This window comes from Aplidium turbinatum, chromosome 8 (genome assembly GCF_918807975.1).
Source record: "Aplidium turbinatum chromosome 8, kaAplTurb1.1, whole genome shotgun sequence".
Classification (NCBI taxonomy): Eukaryota; Metazoa; Chordata; class Ascidiacea; order Aplousobranchia; family Polyclinidae; genus Aplidium; species Aplidium turbinatum.
In genome coordinates, this window is record NC_137479.1 from 16,912,266 (window position 1) to 16,929,362 (window position 17,097).

At 37.7% G+C, this 17,097-nt stretch overlaps 1 protein-coding gene across 1 annotated transcript in view; it reads right to left on the reverse strand.

The window, feature by feature from the left end:
• Positions 1–17,097, reverse strand: part of LOC145775934 (transformation/transcription domain-associated protein-like) — a 55,174-nt gene that overhangs the window by 18,250 nt on the left and 19,827 nt on the right. The window contains exons 24-43 of the mRNA XM_082587344.1: positions 14,435–14,578; positions 13,079–13,216; positions 11,331–11,473; positions 9,751–9,873; positions 9,156–9,302; positions 8,244–8,468; positions 7,004–7,147; positions 6,640–6,824; positions 6,215–6,458; positions 5,650–5,826; positions 5,202–5,354; positions 4,937–5,051; positions 4,369–4,571; positions 3,527–3,720; positions 2,741–3,032; positions 2,210–2,395; positions 1,659–1,753; positions 1,400–1,482; positions 1,101–1,291; positions 435–581 (exon numbers count right to left, since the gene is read on the reverse strand). Of these exons, the coding sequence (XP_082443470.1) occupies positions 435–581; positions 1,101–1,291; positions 1,400–1,482; positions 1,659–1,753; positions 2,210–2,395; positions 2,741–3,032; positions 3,527–3,720; positions 4,369–4,571; positions 4,937–5,051; positions 5,202–5,354; positions 5,650–5,826; positions 6,215–6,458; positions 6,640–6,824; positions 7,004–7,147; positions 8,244–8,468; positions 9,156–9,302; positions 9,751–9,873; positions 11,331–11,473; positions 13,079–13,216; positions 14,435–14,578 (3,329 nt within the window). The remainder of the gene's footprint in view (positions 1–434; positions 582–1,100; positions 1,292–1,399; positions 1,483–1,658; positions 1,754–2,209; positions 2,396–2,740; positions 3,033–3,526; positions 3,721–4,368; positions 4,572–4,936; positions 5,052–5,201; positions 5,355–5,649; positions 5,827–6,214; positions 6,459–6,639; positions 6,825–7,003; positions 7,148–8,243; positions 8,469–9,155; positions 9,303–9,750; positions 9,874–11,330; positions 11,474–13,078; positions 13,217–14,434; positions 14,579–17,097) is intronic.

Genomic DNA, 17,097 nt, shown 5'->3' on the forward strand with positions numbered 1-17,097 from the left:
AAAATGTTTATGCTTGTGAAAGCATTTAAGTTACGTTGCATTGTCAGGTTAGATTGTGCAACCTTGATTATTCACAAGGAGAAGTGAGTTTGAGATCACTGAGTCTGACATACGTAGAACACGCCGTGACGTTTTTGAATGTTTCAAAAAAAAAAACAACAACTAATCCCCAGTTTTCTTTTTCAAACTCATCACTGCTGAGAGCATACTCCAACGCTCCACTACATAATCTAACATTCTGTCAAATTCTGATAGAAAAACGAATATCATCAACAATCATCGACGTTTTGGTGGGTGGAGCATTGGCATTAAGTAAAAGACGTGATTTCATCTCTATTGGTAAAAGTCGTAAGAAAAATGCAGTTATTCCACGTTTTTTTGCTTTAATTTGTATAAAAATCACTTCAAAGTATCAGGACTGAGTGATCACATACCTGCTGAGCGGATTCCACGGTGAGTAAAAGCTTGTCCAACCATACGAGATGTAGCTCGGTGTTGGGCCACATATCACTGCTCAGTGCAGTTCTAAGTAGGGAGACACATCTCCGTGACAGCGACTCCCCTGCTGATCCTCCAGATGTCTCACTGACCTATGTACGTACACGAGTTAAATGACTGATGAGCAACCACGAACCAGTTTATAACACCAAGTAGTTAGTGTGCACACCACTGCGCTCAGTGGACCTTGGTTCGATTCCAGATCGGGTCAAGGACTTTAAAAGTGGCAATGACTGTGTTGTTTCTTCGGGAAAGCTAAGTAGACCAGCACGATATAATTAATGTTGGCGTATCACAAACATGATGCAAAATTGTAAAAAAGAATCAGTAGCCGCGGTGGTAAAATGCCATGAAGCGAAAGCTGGAAACTGCTCAATTTCAACTAATAATGCCATTAACTTCGTTGCTTGATTTTAAATTGCTGACTCTGAAAATTGATGCAGAGTGTTTTGTAACACCAGCAGTCCTGAAGAAAAAGCATGTCAGTAGACACGTGGGATCTTTTTTTTTAACCAATGTCGTATCTAAAGTCCAACATTAACTCCTCCCGACATCCAAAATAAAGACGTGGATTCATCATCAAGGATTATTGCTTCAATTACAAAAAGATGATGGTTGGAAAAGTCACAAACCTGGCAGGTCATCCGGAGCAGAAAGTTGACAATAGTATCCGAGTTCTTCTTCTCTACTTTCACTATCAAAAATTCCTGAGGTAGAAGAGAAACCGATCCTGATGGAGGGGGCTCTCGCTTGATGAATGTTGCCGTTGGGGGAGGTCGATATGTTGCTTGACCTACAACGTGGATATGTTGATATGATAACTTCAACACACTGAGATCTTTGAGGTAACAAGGTTCTCTTAAATCCAAACATAATTTCATTCACTATCTGATGCACTCACTCTCAGACGTTCCTTCTTCCTGGGATTCCTGTATCCTCCGCAGTTCCCACTTCATAAGAACTTCCGCAACATCCACCGCCAATCTGATGACAAGTAACAACGCAAAAATGGTTAACAAGAACAAAATTTAAAATCTTACACACATTCTATAGTTGACACTCAACCTTTTGTATTTCACATATTCCTTCACAAGTTTCATGATAAACTTAAGGTACAGACTCTGGAAAAGAAAAAAATTGTGATCTCTTCAACAGTTCACCTGCGTTGTTCCATGTTGGTGTTTGGAGCGAATCCCAGTCTCTGCATAGAATCTACCATCTGCTGCATCAATGAACTGCTTACCGGGTAGTATACCTGATGGGACACACAAAATTAACAATGTATAATTGTATATTGTGCAAGCTTCACAAATACTACGTTCGAATAAATAGACCGGATCTAGCACAGCCGCTGTAAAGACAACAGAAGAAACGTTTTTTCTTTTAATCACATGACATTATTTCGACAATTTTTTCATGTTTAATGCGAACAGTCTTTGGACTAAAAGTTTCTAAGAATAACCTTGTCTCATTTTTTATTGCTTCGGCATATTACAAGCTTTACGTAGCCTGAGGAAAGGTAGATAAAGATAAACGAAATGTAATTTGAACAATTTTTATTCAAACTGTTAGCAACAGCTGCGCAATGTAACGAATCAGGTCGCATCTCTTGAGAGCTATGTTGTAAATGTTCTCAAGAGTGACCGAAATTGTATACCAGAAAATATAAGTGCCTCAACAGGATGGAAAAGAAATAACCAACGACATAAACCTTGTATTGTCGGACCACAAGCAACAAGACATGCATCAGCTGCGCCAAGGTATGGCCTTCTTCGACTATAATTTTCCTAGTCCAATGTGACAACATCTCGTTTCCGTCTTCCATCCTTGTAGCCATGGCAGGAGCCAGAACATCCAGAGCCTGCTTCACGACTCCTCTCGCTTCTCCTGCATGCGCCTGAACGCAAAAGAATGAACAGCCCAGTTTGTAAATCAGTCCTTTTCGCGTAGATTCAATGTCTAAACAAAAAAACTCACTTGCCGACTAGAAGCGCTCACTGCTCAGACCAAGAATCAAATTGTGCACCCACTTGATTTTAAGTTTTTATATTGGACAAAAACAGCAGCTAATGTAAATAATCGCAACGATACTTCATCTACTGGAGAAAAAAAGTCACTATGAATGTAGATAACCGGCCCTGCGTCAGTGGTTCTACAAATATGCCGCCGAATAGCCAAGATAAGTTTCTGATGGCGCTTTTTCAGTGCATTACAGTCGACATGAGTGCTAACAGTAATTTACCTTTAGAAGGGAGTAAAAGGTTCTGAGGACAATTTTCCTCCTGATGGCAAATTTAGTAATGATGTGAGAGAGGAGGAGATGACCGTGGTACTTGCTGGCGGGATCTACGCAATTCCTAGGGAGGAGACACGGCCATGCAAAAGTCAGTATCCTCCGGAGTTTGTTGCCATGCTTCTTGGTGGCCGATTCATGGATGTAGGCGGATGCTCTTTCAACCAGAAGAGAGAGGAAACGAAGAACTTGAATCTGGACAACATCCGGAGCGGCAAATGGTTTTTCAGGATCGATCACTCTGCCAAATCACAGAACGCATAACATCGTTAATTTGCTTTCAAACAACGTAATTTTAAAGAGAAATAACAGAGTCTGTTAAAATGCGACGATACCTCAAGGAAATAAAGAAAGTTAAACAACTACGAAAAGCAAAACTCAATATCACAAAATAATGCTGTGTACGGACATCAAACATTTTCTGGTGTTATGCGATATATTTTTTGAGTTTAGGTATCAGGCATCATACAGATCAAATATGTATTCCAAGTGGACCCATTCTCTAAGATCAGAACTACAAAAGAAACTTGTACCTCAAAGCAAGCAGCACTTAAGACTCTTTTTGGATCGCTTCTGCATGTAACTTGAAACTCTACGGCATAACTTACCGCTTCACCACGAGTACTGCATTACATGGCCAATTTCGTATAGTCCTGTAGTGTATTTTCACAGCACTAAGCTTTAACAGAAGATACAATAAGTCTGATGGATGATATTTCTTTACGAGAGACCCACCTATTTATGAACATGCTGATGCAATCGTTTGGGTTTTCGACCTCCTGGTGAGGGGAAGCCCCAGTGAGTTGATCGATCTCGTCCGTATCAAGAGCGTGCTTGAATATTGGGATGAGTATGTGCTTGATGGAGAGAGCCTTCAGCACGGCGGGAAAGTTTGTATCGTGGTAGAACTCGAGAAATTTGTAGAATATCTGCGAGAAAAGTAAAGAAAATCAAGCCCACGTATGATGTGCGATAATTCAGTGTAAACCCGGAATTCAAATCAACAAAATTGGTCCTTTTTGCATTGACTGAACGACTGCAAACGTTCAAAGACCAACCTGTGAGCTGAAATATTTTATGTGACTTGGTAAATATAAGGCAATTTGCGATCAAGAGGCAAACTATTAAGTTTAACGAATGCTCTTTAAGCAAATCCAATATAATGATAGCAACAAAAGCTATTTTGTCAATGGTAGGGAGCACTCACTATGTTCAGCATAAGATTAAATAACTTTATCAAAACAAACGTTTAATACGTTGTGCCTTTTGAACTACAATTAAAAAAACTACACGCGTATCGCGAGCAGTGATCAAAGGCGGGAAAGCACCAAGTGCATATCGCGCACATTCCATTAACAAAAATATCTTTCTTTAGCTTATCCACCAAAACAACAAACAAATGGCAACATTATAGCAATTTAAAAAAACGATTGGGTTTTATTGGATTAAAGGAACAGGTGGCATGAGAAGTGCCATCTAACAGAATAGACATTCGTTGGCGTCTACGAAAACTTCTACGAAACTCAATTAACTTTTGCTTGCTGGATAGTACAGTACATGGATCAGAGAAAACTTACCAATTGCTTCTGTTGGTTGGTGTACTTCTGCGGTATATACTCTTCGAACCAGTACTTGAGAAACTGAAAATCGGCGAGAGTACGAACAGAGAAAGCCCGCAAGAGTTGAAACTGCAACCCGACGTCTGCTGGATTGCTGGAAGCGTACCCGAGCAGACATTTGCAAAGCAGTCTTGAAGCGTCAAAATGCAAGGCTGTTGAATCTATTGAATAATTATATTGTCAACAAAAGCGAAAACCGACAGATTTTCCAAGATGTAACGAAGGTTTAATTGCGCGAACAGATTAACTGTTTAGTGTGTAACTTCATTCATTCGCCCGGCACTGACTGAAACAGATCTTATCGCTTTTATGTCATTGACAGAATTCACGTATATACGTATTGCTTCATTACACGAATTTTAAAATCAGTAGACAATACAACTGCGCGTACAAAGGCTCTTTTTTTATAAAAAAAAAAATTACCAAGAGAGCTATACAAGTTTCAAAAAACTCGGAGTACTTTTGAATTACATCTAAAACGAACCAAATCCCGACCAGTTACATCAACAAAAACCAAAACAAAAACCTTTTTCGAGCTTTTTATGAAAGTCCTGGTTGATCCAGATCTCATGAAGCTTGTTGACAATCGCCATGTTTTGAGAAAGGAACGATGGATTTCTCTTCGCCAATGTCCGAACCATCTGAACATGACGATACAATGAGCTTCCTTGATCACACGTGACTCAAACATGCCTTACGTTGTTTTTTGTTACGTTTTACGTGTTTGTCACAATGTTACGTTTTCCAGCTTTCTTTAAAATCACAACAATTTGGCAGGATAGGAGACTCACCAATATTCCAAAGTATTCCAGCTCTGCATGCTGAGGATTACTGGACAATTCCGGCTGGTGGGAAAAGCAAAGCTGCAAAATCTTCAACATCTTCTGCTCCAACTTATCTCGAAGAATAGCTCCATTGTCATCATCTCGTTTCAGGAAGGTCACCTTAAAACGACTTATATTGACAATTATGTATGAAATACTCATTAAATCAAAAGTATAACCGATAAAACCTTATCAGTTGGCTCCACTAAAATATATTTTTCTTCGGTGCGTGTGTGTGTGTTTTATTCAGAAAACGCAAGTTTTCCAGAAATCCGCTTACAATTTACACTTTGGCATGGAAAACTTGAAATTTTTCAGTACTTTGTGTTCATTTCTTCAAGTGCAACAAAATACCAAAATATGTAAAATAAAAATGCAGAATAACGAGGAACTTCTCCCCTCTGCCACCACTCACCAACATTCGATGCCAGTGCTTGTCAACGGCTCTGTGATCCTGGAGGAAGATATTGAGAGCAGCATCCGGATGCCGCGTCAGGAAGCACAAGAGCGGCTTCCTCAGTGGACTACCAACCTCCAGCTGCAATCCTGTTTCCGTTTTCACAACCAAAGCAATGAGAGGCTCCAGCAAAGTCTGAAAATAAAAACCATTCACCATGAACATGAAGTGTGCCAGACAGTAACTTTACTCGCAAACTGATGGCTCTGTGCTCCCTCACAAACTCTGCCAACAAATCATTCCATTTTACAAAGATCGAACGTCTGCAGACGTTGAATCAATGTAAAAAGAAGTGATTTGTTGACTAGGAGATGGGAGTTATAAGTCTATTAACTCAGAAAATCTGTAGCAGAGTTTTAACTTCTATACTATCAAACCATCGATATTAAAAATATGCACAAGCACATCAATGTTTTAAATTTAAACAAAAGGACATAAACACAGTGTGTCTGGTATCGTAAGTCCATACCTAGGCAAAAACATTCCTATACATGAATCTCTAGTCATGGTGCTTTTTACTAACCTGTGGTGCCAGTGGAATCAGGTGGAAAATCTCCAAGATGGCGGCACACAACTCCAACTCACGTGACACATCCACCTTCGTGTCTCCTTGCTGCCCTCCAGCGGCGTTAACTTGTTTGAGCAAGGCAGTCTCCAGCCACTTGGTGAGGTGAGCGAATAATTGCTCGCACAACTTTTCATTGAAAGTGTTTGGAAAAAGACGAGATAAGGCGGCTAGGTGGTGCACCACAGTCAAGGTTAAATTCCTGAAAAAAAAACAACACGTTGCTGTAAAAAATGCTTTTGGTCAAAGAATGATCTCATCAGCCAGCTTAAATCAAGCATAAATTTTCAGACACTTGGAAGCTTATTATCTGACAATGAAGCAAATAATTTTTTTTTTGCTGTCAAGAATAGTTAAATAACACAAATGTATTTATCTACAACCTGTAGTCTCCCATCTTGAGCAACGTTGGCCGCATTGCGTTGTGTACGACGTCCGTCTCTATAGGACTGCCCTCCACCTCGGTGCCTTTGAGGAACTGTCTGATGCATTCTTCCGCCGTCTTCATGAGCTCGACGCTTTCCGAACCGAGTTGTTTGAACAAAACGTTTATGATTTTCTCCTTGACCTGAGAGAAACAAAGGCACTTTTTACATGCAGAGGACCCGTCTCAGCCCAGCTGTGGTCCAAAAATAGCTTCATTTTTTTTAATTTAGAGCTTTATCAGACAGCGAACTTCATACTTAGAAGCATGGTAGAGATGTGGGCTGTGGCAACAAATGATTCACAGTAAAACCACAAACATACCTGACTAATGTAGTAGAGAACAGACAGAGCTTTCATGGCGCTTATGCGGAGAGGAATTAGACTTGAGACACCTTTGTAGCAAGCCAGCTTCCTGAGAGCAGCATCATCCGCCTCGCATATGTTAAATAGTTCAGTGAAAAACACCTTTAAAAAAGAGAATCATTAAGCCTTGTGATGTCAATAAGATGGGGTGATCGCTTCATCTGCTTGAAGACGAGTGAATGTCTTTATGCATAATTTTTTTTTATTATTACATTGCTATTGAAAAGCGTTTGCTCAAATATTTCTAATATTTGTGACGATGTTCTGTTGTCTTGTAAATGCGCAACGAACGATAACTCATTTCAAGTAATACTTAAAATGTAATGCTAAAAGTGCGCCTTAGAAAAACAGATAAAAAAAATATGATTAATATCAACTATACAGCTGTTCCTCAAAATACCAACTCCATTTTTGATTTAATTAAAAATGGCACTTTTGATTTAACAACCGCAGTTGGTAAACACGCCCATCAAGCTCACGTTAAAATATTTCCAAAGTTAATAAGTCACTACTAAACCTGAATTCCAAGTACCGTGAAATTTGTAGGACAAACTTGGGATAAAAATTTCATAAACGTTGTTATTTGACTATTTTATAGCAAACCTTAGGCTCACATGGAGATATTGTAAACGTTATCTTCAAGTGATGATGATGATGATGTCACAGAATGACACCGCACTAGAGGTGTGCACAACTGTTTGTACAGTTCGAAAAGCAATAGACAATATTCGTTTTACCCCATTTTGCAGTTGAATGTCACTTCAGTTGAATGTTGTGACCAGCGGTATCAAGTTTCGTGAAGAAAAGATTACACAATTTGGGTAGAGAGGTAACTTTTTTAAACCATAAACAGACATAACTCAGCAACAACACTACATTTAACATATTAAAAACAAAAAACAGTGAGCTAATGTTTTCGGCTAATCATAGAACCCTTTTCAAGCCTATAAGAAAAATATTTTTTTAAAGAAATAAATACTAACTAATTCTTTAGTATCTTTAGTATTATTATTCTTATAGACTTGAAAAGGGCTGTAGGCTATGACTAGACGAAAACGTTAGCTTATTGTTTTTTTGTTTTTATAATGTTAAATGTAGTGTTGTTGCTTGGTTATGTCTGTTTATGGTTTAAAAAAGATTACACGTTCACAAACGAGGCATGGCAAAAGAAAATAGACAAAATGCACCAATGGTCTACCTTGTGTTCCTTCACGGTGAGATCCAGTGTGAAAAGCCTCGGTTGGAGAGAGTTGCAAAAAGTGTTTCCTTCAACTAATCCGATCTGTGTGTTGACCGGCTGGTGGCGCAAGAGGTGCTTGCGTGGGGGAATCATGTCCGCCAACACACCGCGGTGAGGTGTCATGATTTCTGTCACGCTTCGTTGACCAGAAGTGTCGGCTAGTGTATGAAGCGAGCTGACAGCCTAAGAGGTTAAAGTTGAAGCGAAATTACATCAATCAGTTTCCGAAAGCAAGACAAGCTGGCGCAATAATATGTAAATATTATCATGAATTTCTTTTGGCTTGGCACACTATCATTTCGACATCCTCTCCAACAAAGCTGCTTCAAAGTGAAAAACAGAGAAGACAGTTAAAAATATTGTAGACATTTTTTTTGCACTTATTAGTAACATGACGTATTGTATAAACTAGGCCTAGTCAATACACAAAGATAAACTACATAAGCAAATAATTTGAATGTGGTGCTGGACTGGTACTAGGATGACAACGCAGGTAACCAAAGCCATTAACCCATCTGTAAAAAAAAGTTGCTTCTTTACATCGCTTAGACGTTCAGTGACGTTGAAATAATGTATAAAGGACAACTTTTGTCAGCTGGGAAAAAATATCATCCAGCCAAATGAAGTTGAACAGAAGGCTAGTTTCCGACTTCAAGCAACGCTTCAAGCCGTCCACAGCATTGCAGAAGCAAAAAGACGCTCTTTGTACATCAATTACCTTCAACATGTGAAGACAAAACGCCAAGTACCCTAGACTACAAAATCCGTCATTTTTACATTGATTTAACGTCTGCTGTTAAGTATGATGAATGGAGTGGCCACATCAAACTGGGATTTGACATCTTACTTAGACATTTTAGGTAAGCATACCTGCTCTCGGACAAGTTGATTAGGCGACGTCACCTCCCGAACTAGCTCATGCATGACACGGTTGAATGAATTCTTTTGAAGTGTGGCGGCTGCCTTATCTTCCGCCAGCTTTCCGGTCAGTGGAGTAGCACATTTTACAAGAAGATCCTGGTAAAAAGGTTTAAAAATCAAAAACTTTTTTTTTCTGCTTTTGTTTGATTTGAAAGAACAACCACAAGACACACAAATGTCTAATATCACGAGTACAAATGATATTCAATTTCCAAACAGTATTTCTAGTGAAGAAAACAACTCAGATCCTTTTTAAGATAACTGATAAGATATTTCACTGATGGTATATGATGCTTTACAATAACCAGGTGCAAAAGTATATACTTGGTACGTTTCAGAAAATGCGGACAACATTTTACTATACTGAAATTAAATAAACCGACGTTATTCTTACAGTAGACTACTAGTGTACTACTACTATGTGACCAACACTTACTGTTCAAAGAACTTTTAGATTATAATGTTTGCAGAAACAAAAGTGACACACCGCATAAATGAATAAAATGGATTCAAAGAAGTATGAGGTGAAATCTTTTAAGGTTACCTTTAAAATTTCCTTCGCAAGATCGACCGCTCCACTGGACACTTCATTAGTGAGATCCATCATGACGAATAACAACGCGCGGAGGAATACGTATTGATGTTCCAGCACCCACGTGATAGGCATCTGTAGTCATCCAACATTCAGGAAGTTACAACCATTCAGTTTCATGTAAACTTGTCAGTCGGCTAATTTATTCCGTTCTAGCAAAATGCTTCTTTTTTACATTGATTTAGCGTCTACAGACGTTTAATCAATGTAAAACGGACATATTTTACTGGCGAAGTTACGCCTCACAACAGCCAATGCGACACTGACCAAACTTCTCGAGATGTTTGCATTGACTCAGTTTGGGGGCACAAGGCTGGACACCGTGGACGGTGATGACTCGAAAACAACAACTACTTCCTATAAAGACACAGAGAAACGGGTCACGAGGGTTTCACAGAGCAGTCAGTGTTTATCCAAACTTTCACGAAAAGATGAGTGAATCTACAGACTCTTTTTAAACTAAAAATTAAAATGAGCAGTTGTTTGAATGGAATCGTTTGAATTAACAACTTCTACTTTCTAGAATCGGAATGGCCCGTTTCGGTGAGTCCGATTCGGTAAGTCCGATTCGGTAAGTCCGATCCCTTAACGGGGGATTTTTTCAATTTTTTTTTAAATTATCGGGTACCGTAACCTAATTATCATTGCCGTTTTAGGGTTAGGGGTTAGAGGTTAAGAACTCACCAAATCGGACTCACCGAATAGTAGCAGACCCTTCTAGAATACGCATATAAATTTGATTTTTAAATTTAACCTTCAATAGGATTTATAGTGTAAGTTCACCAAAGTCGGCTGCACAGCCGAGTGATGAGAGCTCGTGAGGGACGCTCGAATGTTGATCGGTTAAATATTGCCCAAGATCACGTCGTGGCTGTGTCTTTGGCATTTTTTTTTAACAAACTAAAGTATAAAATTCATAAACTAAGTATTTAGCAATTTTTTCATTAAATTAAAGACTGCAAAGTTCATGTACAAATATGTGAACAAAATGATGCCACGTGCCTTTACTTTTGTAAATAAAATTCACCATTATAGCACCCGTCAAAACAAAAATGATTTATATTTGCCACCTGTAAGAGCAAACTTTGGTAAGAAGATGCCATGTTTCATTGTAGTGATACTATGGAAACCAATACAAAAAGAAATGAAAGAAACATCTTACAATACTTTTATATTTAAATATACTGTTTTTTAAAGCATTTGTACAATAATCACTCATAAAACAAATCATTTGCTTATCTCCTTGCACAATAGTTTTTATGTTTTATGTTGCCCTGTTTTTGTTATGTCACTGTTATGTCACTGTTATGCATTGTGTTAAGTACCGGTACTATGTAGTATGTTGCTAAATTTAGATTGTTTATATGTTTGGATGGCAGTTGATTTTTGGTGACCTTTTGGTCTTTCGCTGCCATCCTTGTTGTGCGAATTATTTGTGTTTTGTATCTTTTTGTTTATTTGCCAGCAAAAATAAATAAACTAACTGAACTCTCGTGGAATCCATAAAAAAATCAATAGGATGTTGGACTCACCAGTTCCATCAGATACTTGATGGCGCTGCAGCCACCATATTTGGCGTACCACGCTCTGTCGTAGCAGCAAGAGCACATCCGATCCACCACGTAAGAGAACAATGGTAAAGATGCGGCTCTTTCTAAGGATCCCATCACCGTGGCTGGAAAGAGATTATTATTATTTTTTTTTTTTTATAAAAGTTTAAAACTTCAACGACAATCCCGCATAAAATATACCCCCAAACAAGCACAGGTCTGCAGTCATAAGCATTGTGATCCTGTTTTCATCTCGCTTTAAAACACGTTAGAAACTACGCTAAGTACAAATAAACGACTTGATAAGCTTTGAGCAAAAAAGTTAAACTTATATGTTGATATTTATAATATTTCATAATCATAAATTTGCTTACGAATAGTGGACCTGCCTGCAAAACAGCAGCATCGTTGGTTTTACTAAATAGTTCAACAACCACGCACATTGACCAGAATAGTAGAGTTTTTACCACATTGTATTTTCTTAAAGCAACATCCAAAAATTAATTTTATGAGTGAGTGACCAGTGACTACCACAGCAAAACGTATAAGAAAAATACAGCCAACCCCTGAGCCAAAGGCGCAGACTCTGTGACATCTGCCGTCCGAATGAAAATCTTACAACCACAGGCCGCAGGTGGCTGAAGACAATACACGATGCAACACAAAACGCCATTTTTTTTCCTTTTCGCATTAGACAAATTGTAGTTTCAGGTTGAAAAATACACATCAGTAAGTTTAAAATGTGTTAAAAATTTGTAGATCAAAATCAATTTAGACGGATAATATTGAAATCCAGTTTTTCTCTCAAAAATGAAGTGTTGTTAAACATGTATAATTGTATATCCTCTGGACGGCTATTTATCACAACGACACCAACTGTTACACAATTTTACTAAATCTACTGCAACGCAAAATGCACAATCGAAATCATTTAGCCTTTTAAGACGTTGAATATCATCTGAATTGTAGACACTGAAACAATTAAAATGACCCAAAGAATGATAAATCACTTTGAAATATCTACTCACGACTAAGCTGTCGGTCGGCAGTCCGGTGACCACAGGCGATTGGTTAAAAAGATATAATTAAATAAATCATAGGAATGAACTGGCTTTGAAAGTGAAATCGTCCAAAAACAACATGGAAAAAACGAGTAAAAGATGAGGCTAAGTAGTTAGGACTAAAGGAGAAAAGTTCCATGAACAGAATGAGATGAAACAAATAGGTGAAGTTAATCACTGCAAAGATGTTCTTCATAAATTGAAATTACAAAGCTGATCTACATGCATAAAAATCGAAGTTTCAATTCTTATGCGTTTCTTTTTTCGATTTTTGTGTATGTAGATCAGATCTGTAATTTCAATTTATGAAGAACATCAGTCAGTTCGTCACTTGGAAAGGGCTAACATAAGTATGGCCGAAAACGTTTGTAATTTTTAGTTTATTTTTATGTGATTACTGATTATATTATGGTAACTTTAAGACTTAAGAAAAAAACAAAATGCTAAAATTTCAAAAAATAAAAACTTGCAGTTCAACAAATTTTTGAAAACTAAACTGATTGGTGAGTGGTCTTCGAAATAAGATTAGTTTCTACATTGTGAACTGTGTACCTCTCAACGGAAGTTTAAGATTGTCGCCAAAACACTTTTTCCACAGACATACTTTCTAAATGAAGAACATTGATTTTACTTCAAAAAACATTGCATAAGAAAAGATATTCTCCATACCTCCGACTTTGACCATGATCAGAATCGCAATGTTCCCGATCTTGCAAAGCTCTTTCTCCTCATAAGCCATGCACTCGGCGATCGCATCCACAACCACCAAAGGATCCATCCCAGATCGGATTCCTCTTTCACTATAACCTGGATAAATATAAACCAAAATTTTCTTAGAAATGCAATAAAACTTTTTTGAAATCGGTTTTTGTTTTGAAATCAGTTCGAAAAAATTTCAGAGTACTTTCGGTTTCTGGAAATCTTGAAGAGGAACTCAGAGTGAGTTACTCATGCAACGTCAAAAACCAACTTCTTTCAATCGAGTTAAAATGTTCAAAACGGTTAAATTTAGCGTGGAAACAAAAAGTAGCTGAAGAAGTTTTCCGACTCTAGACCGGTTCAAAGTTCGAAATTTTTCAGCTTCTCGCATTGTTTTCCATGATTTTGACATTGAGAATTCCAAAAAATGACAACCATTTTGCTCTCAGATGATAGGATACCCTGCCTCAAGATGCCTAAACATTTCCATTTTCACCAAAATCACCCATTTTGGACTTGTTAAGCCATAATCCTGACGGTGGAACTCATTATTTCAATTGAAAACACTTTCATTCAATGCCTTACTGATAGCTCACAAGTGAAGTGTAGGGTGATTTAAAAAATTAAAAAGCATCACTTAGCGCCACTAGTGGTGGAAATACATTTTGCTTATTTCAGGTAACCTATACACATTTTTTGAAATTTCTCAATGGGTCTTGTCTGACAGAAAAATACTTCACATTTATTTCTGACAATGATGTCGTAGTGGCGTCATGGCAGGCAGGGTATCCCATCATCTGAGAGCAAAATGGTTGTCATTTTCGGAATTCTCATGGTCAAACTCATGAGAAACAATGCGAGAAGCTAAAAAAATTGAAAATTTTTGAATTTTGAACAGGTCTATCCCGGCTCGCAAAATCACTCCTTTGTACATTGCTTCAACGTCTCTAGACGGATGAATGTAAAAAGAACGTAGTTTGCTAGTTGGGATAGGCCATGGACACTGGACAGACAAGGCACGTGAAGAATTGAGCTTAAAAAAACAAAAACAGTCTAACGCACAAAGAAAATATTCATCTATCAATTTGTTCAACATGTTCCAGTGGGGTCTCGCCGACTCACCATCTAGTGCCTGTGGCTCAGACTTTCAGACTGCACACCACACTATCTATCAATGTCCAATATACTAACCCCAGGATAAATATGTGGACATTTCATCTTGCAATGTTCGATGACCACACAATCCATCAGAGCTACTGCGCATGGATCTAACAACGTGACTTGCGGCGGTCTCAAACCCAAGAAAAGGAAGAATTTCTCACTCACCCAGCGCACCATATCGCTTCTGCTGCTTATGCGACACAGGAAAGGGGCCAGATTGTTGAGCGATGGCTATCAAGGTGTAGTGCCTTATCACGTGAGCTGCAAAGGGAAGGGCTATCTTTCGCAGGTCCTTGATGACAGCGCACACTGTGAGGAAAAAAATTAACATCAGGTTGATTGAAATCAATTCACACTCATTGTGTTAATTTGTTGGGTACAATAGCTTCAGTGATGCAAAGTTCAATACTTGTTATTTGCTAGCGTATGAAGCAGTTGTGATTAACACTTTCGATTTTGAGATTCTTTTACCTTTATTTTTATTCAAGTATTTCTCCATTTTCACAAAAAAAAAATGGTGCTTGCTAGAAACAGGACATATATACAGTACAATGGAAATTTTATTATACAATAGGGAATTTTCTAATTACAGAATGGACATTTTAATAGAAGAAATACAAGTAATCTTCCATATATAAGTATTAGTTTAGTAGATTGTCTTCATATTGCAATGCTGCATAAAACTTGGAATTTCTTTGTTGATATTCAGAATTTAGAAGCATTTGTTCAACTTCATGCGATAAAGACTTTCATTATTTGATAAGCATAACTGCTCATTTAACTTTGCGATTTCAACACAAGCGTTTCAACGATTTGCAATTTCTCAAGTGGTAACTTGAAATTTATGGCAAGATTTTGCAAAGTTTAAAAGATGAGAAATTTCGTCTTCACTTTATGGCATGTCCTGGCTAGCTTTATTAAAATAATTAATGCGCAACAAACACTTTTAAAGTGACTTGGTTGCAGGAAAGAACCATGAGAGGGGTGATGGTAAAAACCCGATGATATTTGGTGAATACTTTTCAGCATGCCCCATATTTCTCACAGATTTTTACCGATTTCCTGAGAGAGGCCTATCGCCATGCCAGTGGAATCACTTGGCATGAGGTGAAAGTTTAAAACACATGCAGCCGTTCCTGCATCACTGATTATATGTGACGTTTCTCACCTTTCAATCATCATAATAGACAACTTTACAAACATTTCAAAAGTTGATCTGACTTTCACAATTACATGAATTCTAGATCTTCAACGGCTGCTGTATATGCTTATTAGCACCGCGCTTCCTAAGTTGCCTAAAACACAGTCTCATCATTTCAAAGCAACTAAGTTTCAAGAAGTTAAAACTATGAAGAGCAACACCAAATTCCATACTGAAAAACAGTGTCAAGATAAATCGAATTCAAATCATTAATTTTATTTCAAATTCAATCCAGTACAATAGCATCTCTACCTAGCCGAAAACAGACAAAAAAAACTTTCAATTTTGAAAACTTTTTGAGTGGACTTGTCATTTCGAAAAATTGGAAAAAAATAACTTTTTGTTGCTGCTTTGGTCGTTTATGATCTTTTCCATTGGTGTTGATAATTATTGTAACTTGCGGTTGGTCAAATTAACAGCAACATGTTGTGCTTTTCGCAGATTTAAAGCTTATTTCGTTGACTACATAATACAACTAACTCGTAAATGTTTCATTTTCTTATTGGACGCAACTATTTATGATTTGATGTCGGAACAATCTTCATTCGAGGCGAAAAAAAAAATTTGGAGTACAAACGATAGTTTTCCAGCTATGATACCTCTTTGCGACATCAGATTAGCAATTTAATAATAATAATAATAGTGCTTGTTTTTATATAGCGCTGTATACATCGCAGAATGCGTTGCTCCTCAGCGCTTTATAAAGCAGACACTGTCACTGTCAGTCTACAAGAAAAATTCATCCTGCAGCATAAGTGCTTTGACGCTAAATTTTGTGTGAAATTAGTTCTCGAAAAAAACAAAATGGCCGACGGGCAGCATCAGTCCATTGCCCAGGATTTTGTCACTGGATTTGTTTCACAAAAAAACACTGAAACAGTCAATTTCGGAACGACTTTCCTAAAGTATTATATTTCTTTTAAAGAGAAACGCTAGGAATGTTCGTTTGCATGTGAAACAAAAATACTCTAGGCTCTGTGAATGCATTTCACAAAAAAGCAGTCGTTCTGAGAAATTCGTCTGCAAAGCTTGCAAAAAATTACTGTATTGGTAAATTTCTTTAAAGCTTTAGCAATAAATTTGATAGATGTTAAAAGAAATTTGTAACCTTATATTTTACCTAATTTGTAATCTAATACCGTATGCAATTCTTTGATAACAACTTTTTAGTAATAAACTACTTTCGAAATACTCAACACTGAAATTCTATCGCAAAATACAGCAACCAAACCACACCAGCCAGTACAAGTCTTAATTGAATCGTTTATAAACTTATTGCAAGCAAAGAATCAAATTTTATTTGATTTAATTTTTATAACGTTCCCTGTAAATCTTACGTTTCCGTCAAGATGATAAGCTGCATGCTCCTGTCGATCAACGCTGCATTAATATTCTCACAACCCCAACCCCGCGTCTAACCACAGCAGAAATACGATCAATGATTGCAGCATCACTGGTCTCGCTTCAACCTCGTCATGTGACGCGCTGGCTCGAAACGCGTACACCAAGTGTTCATAGTGACGTAGTCGTAGTAGATCAAAATATCAACCAATAGAAATTTTAAATGATAAATTCAACTTGAAAATTCGACTCCACCCCCAAGTTTACTACAAGTCACCGTTTAGGT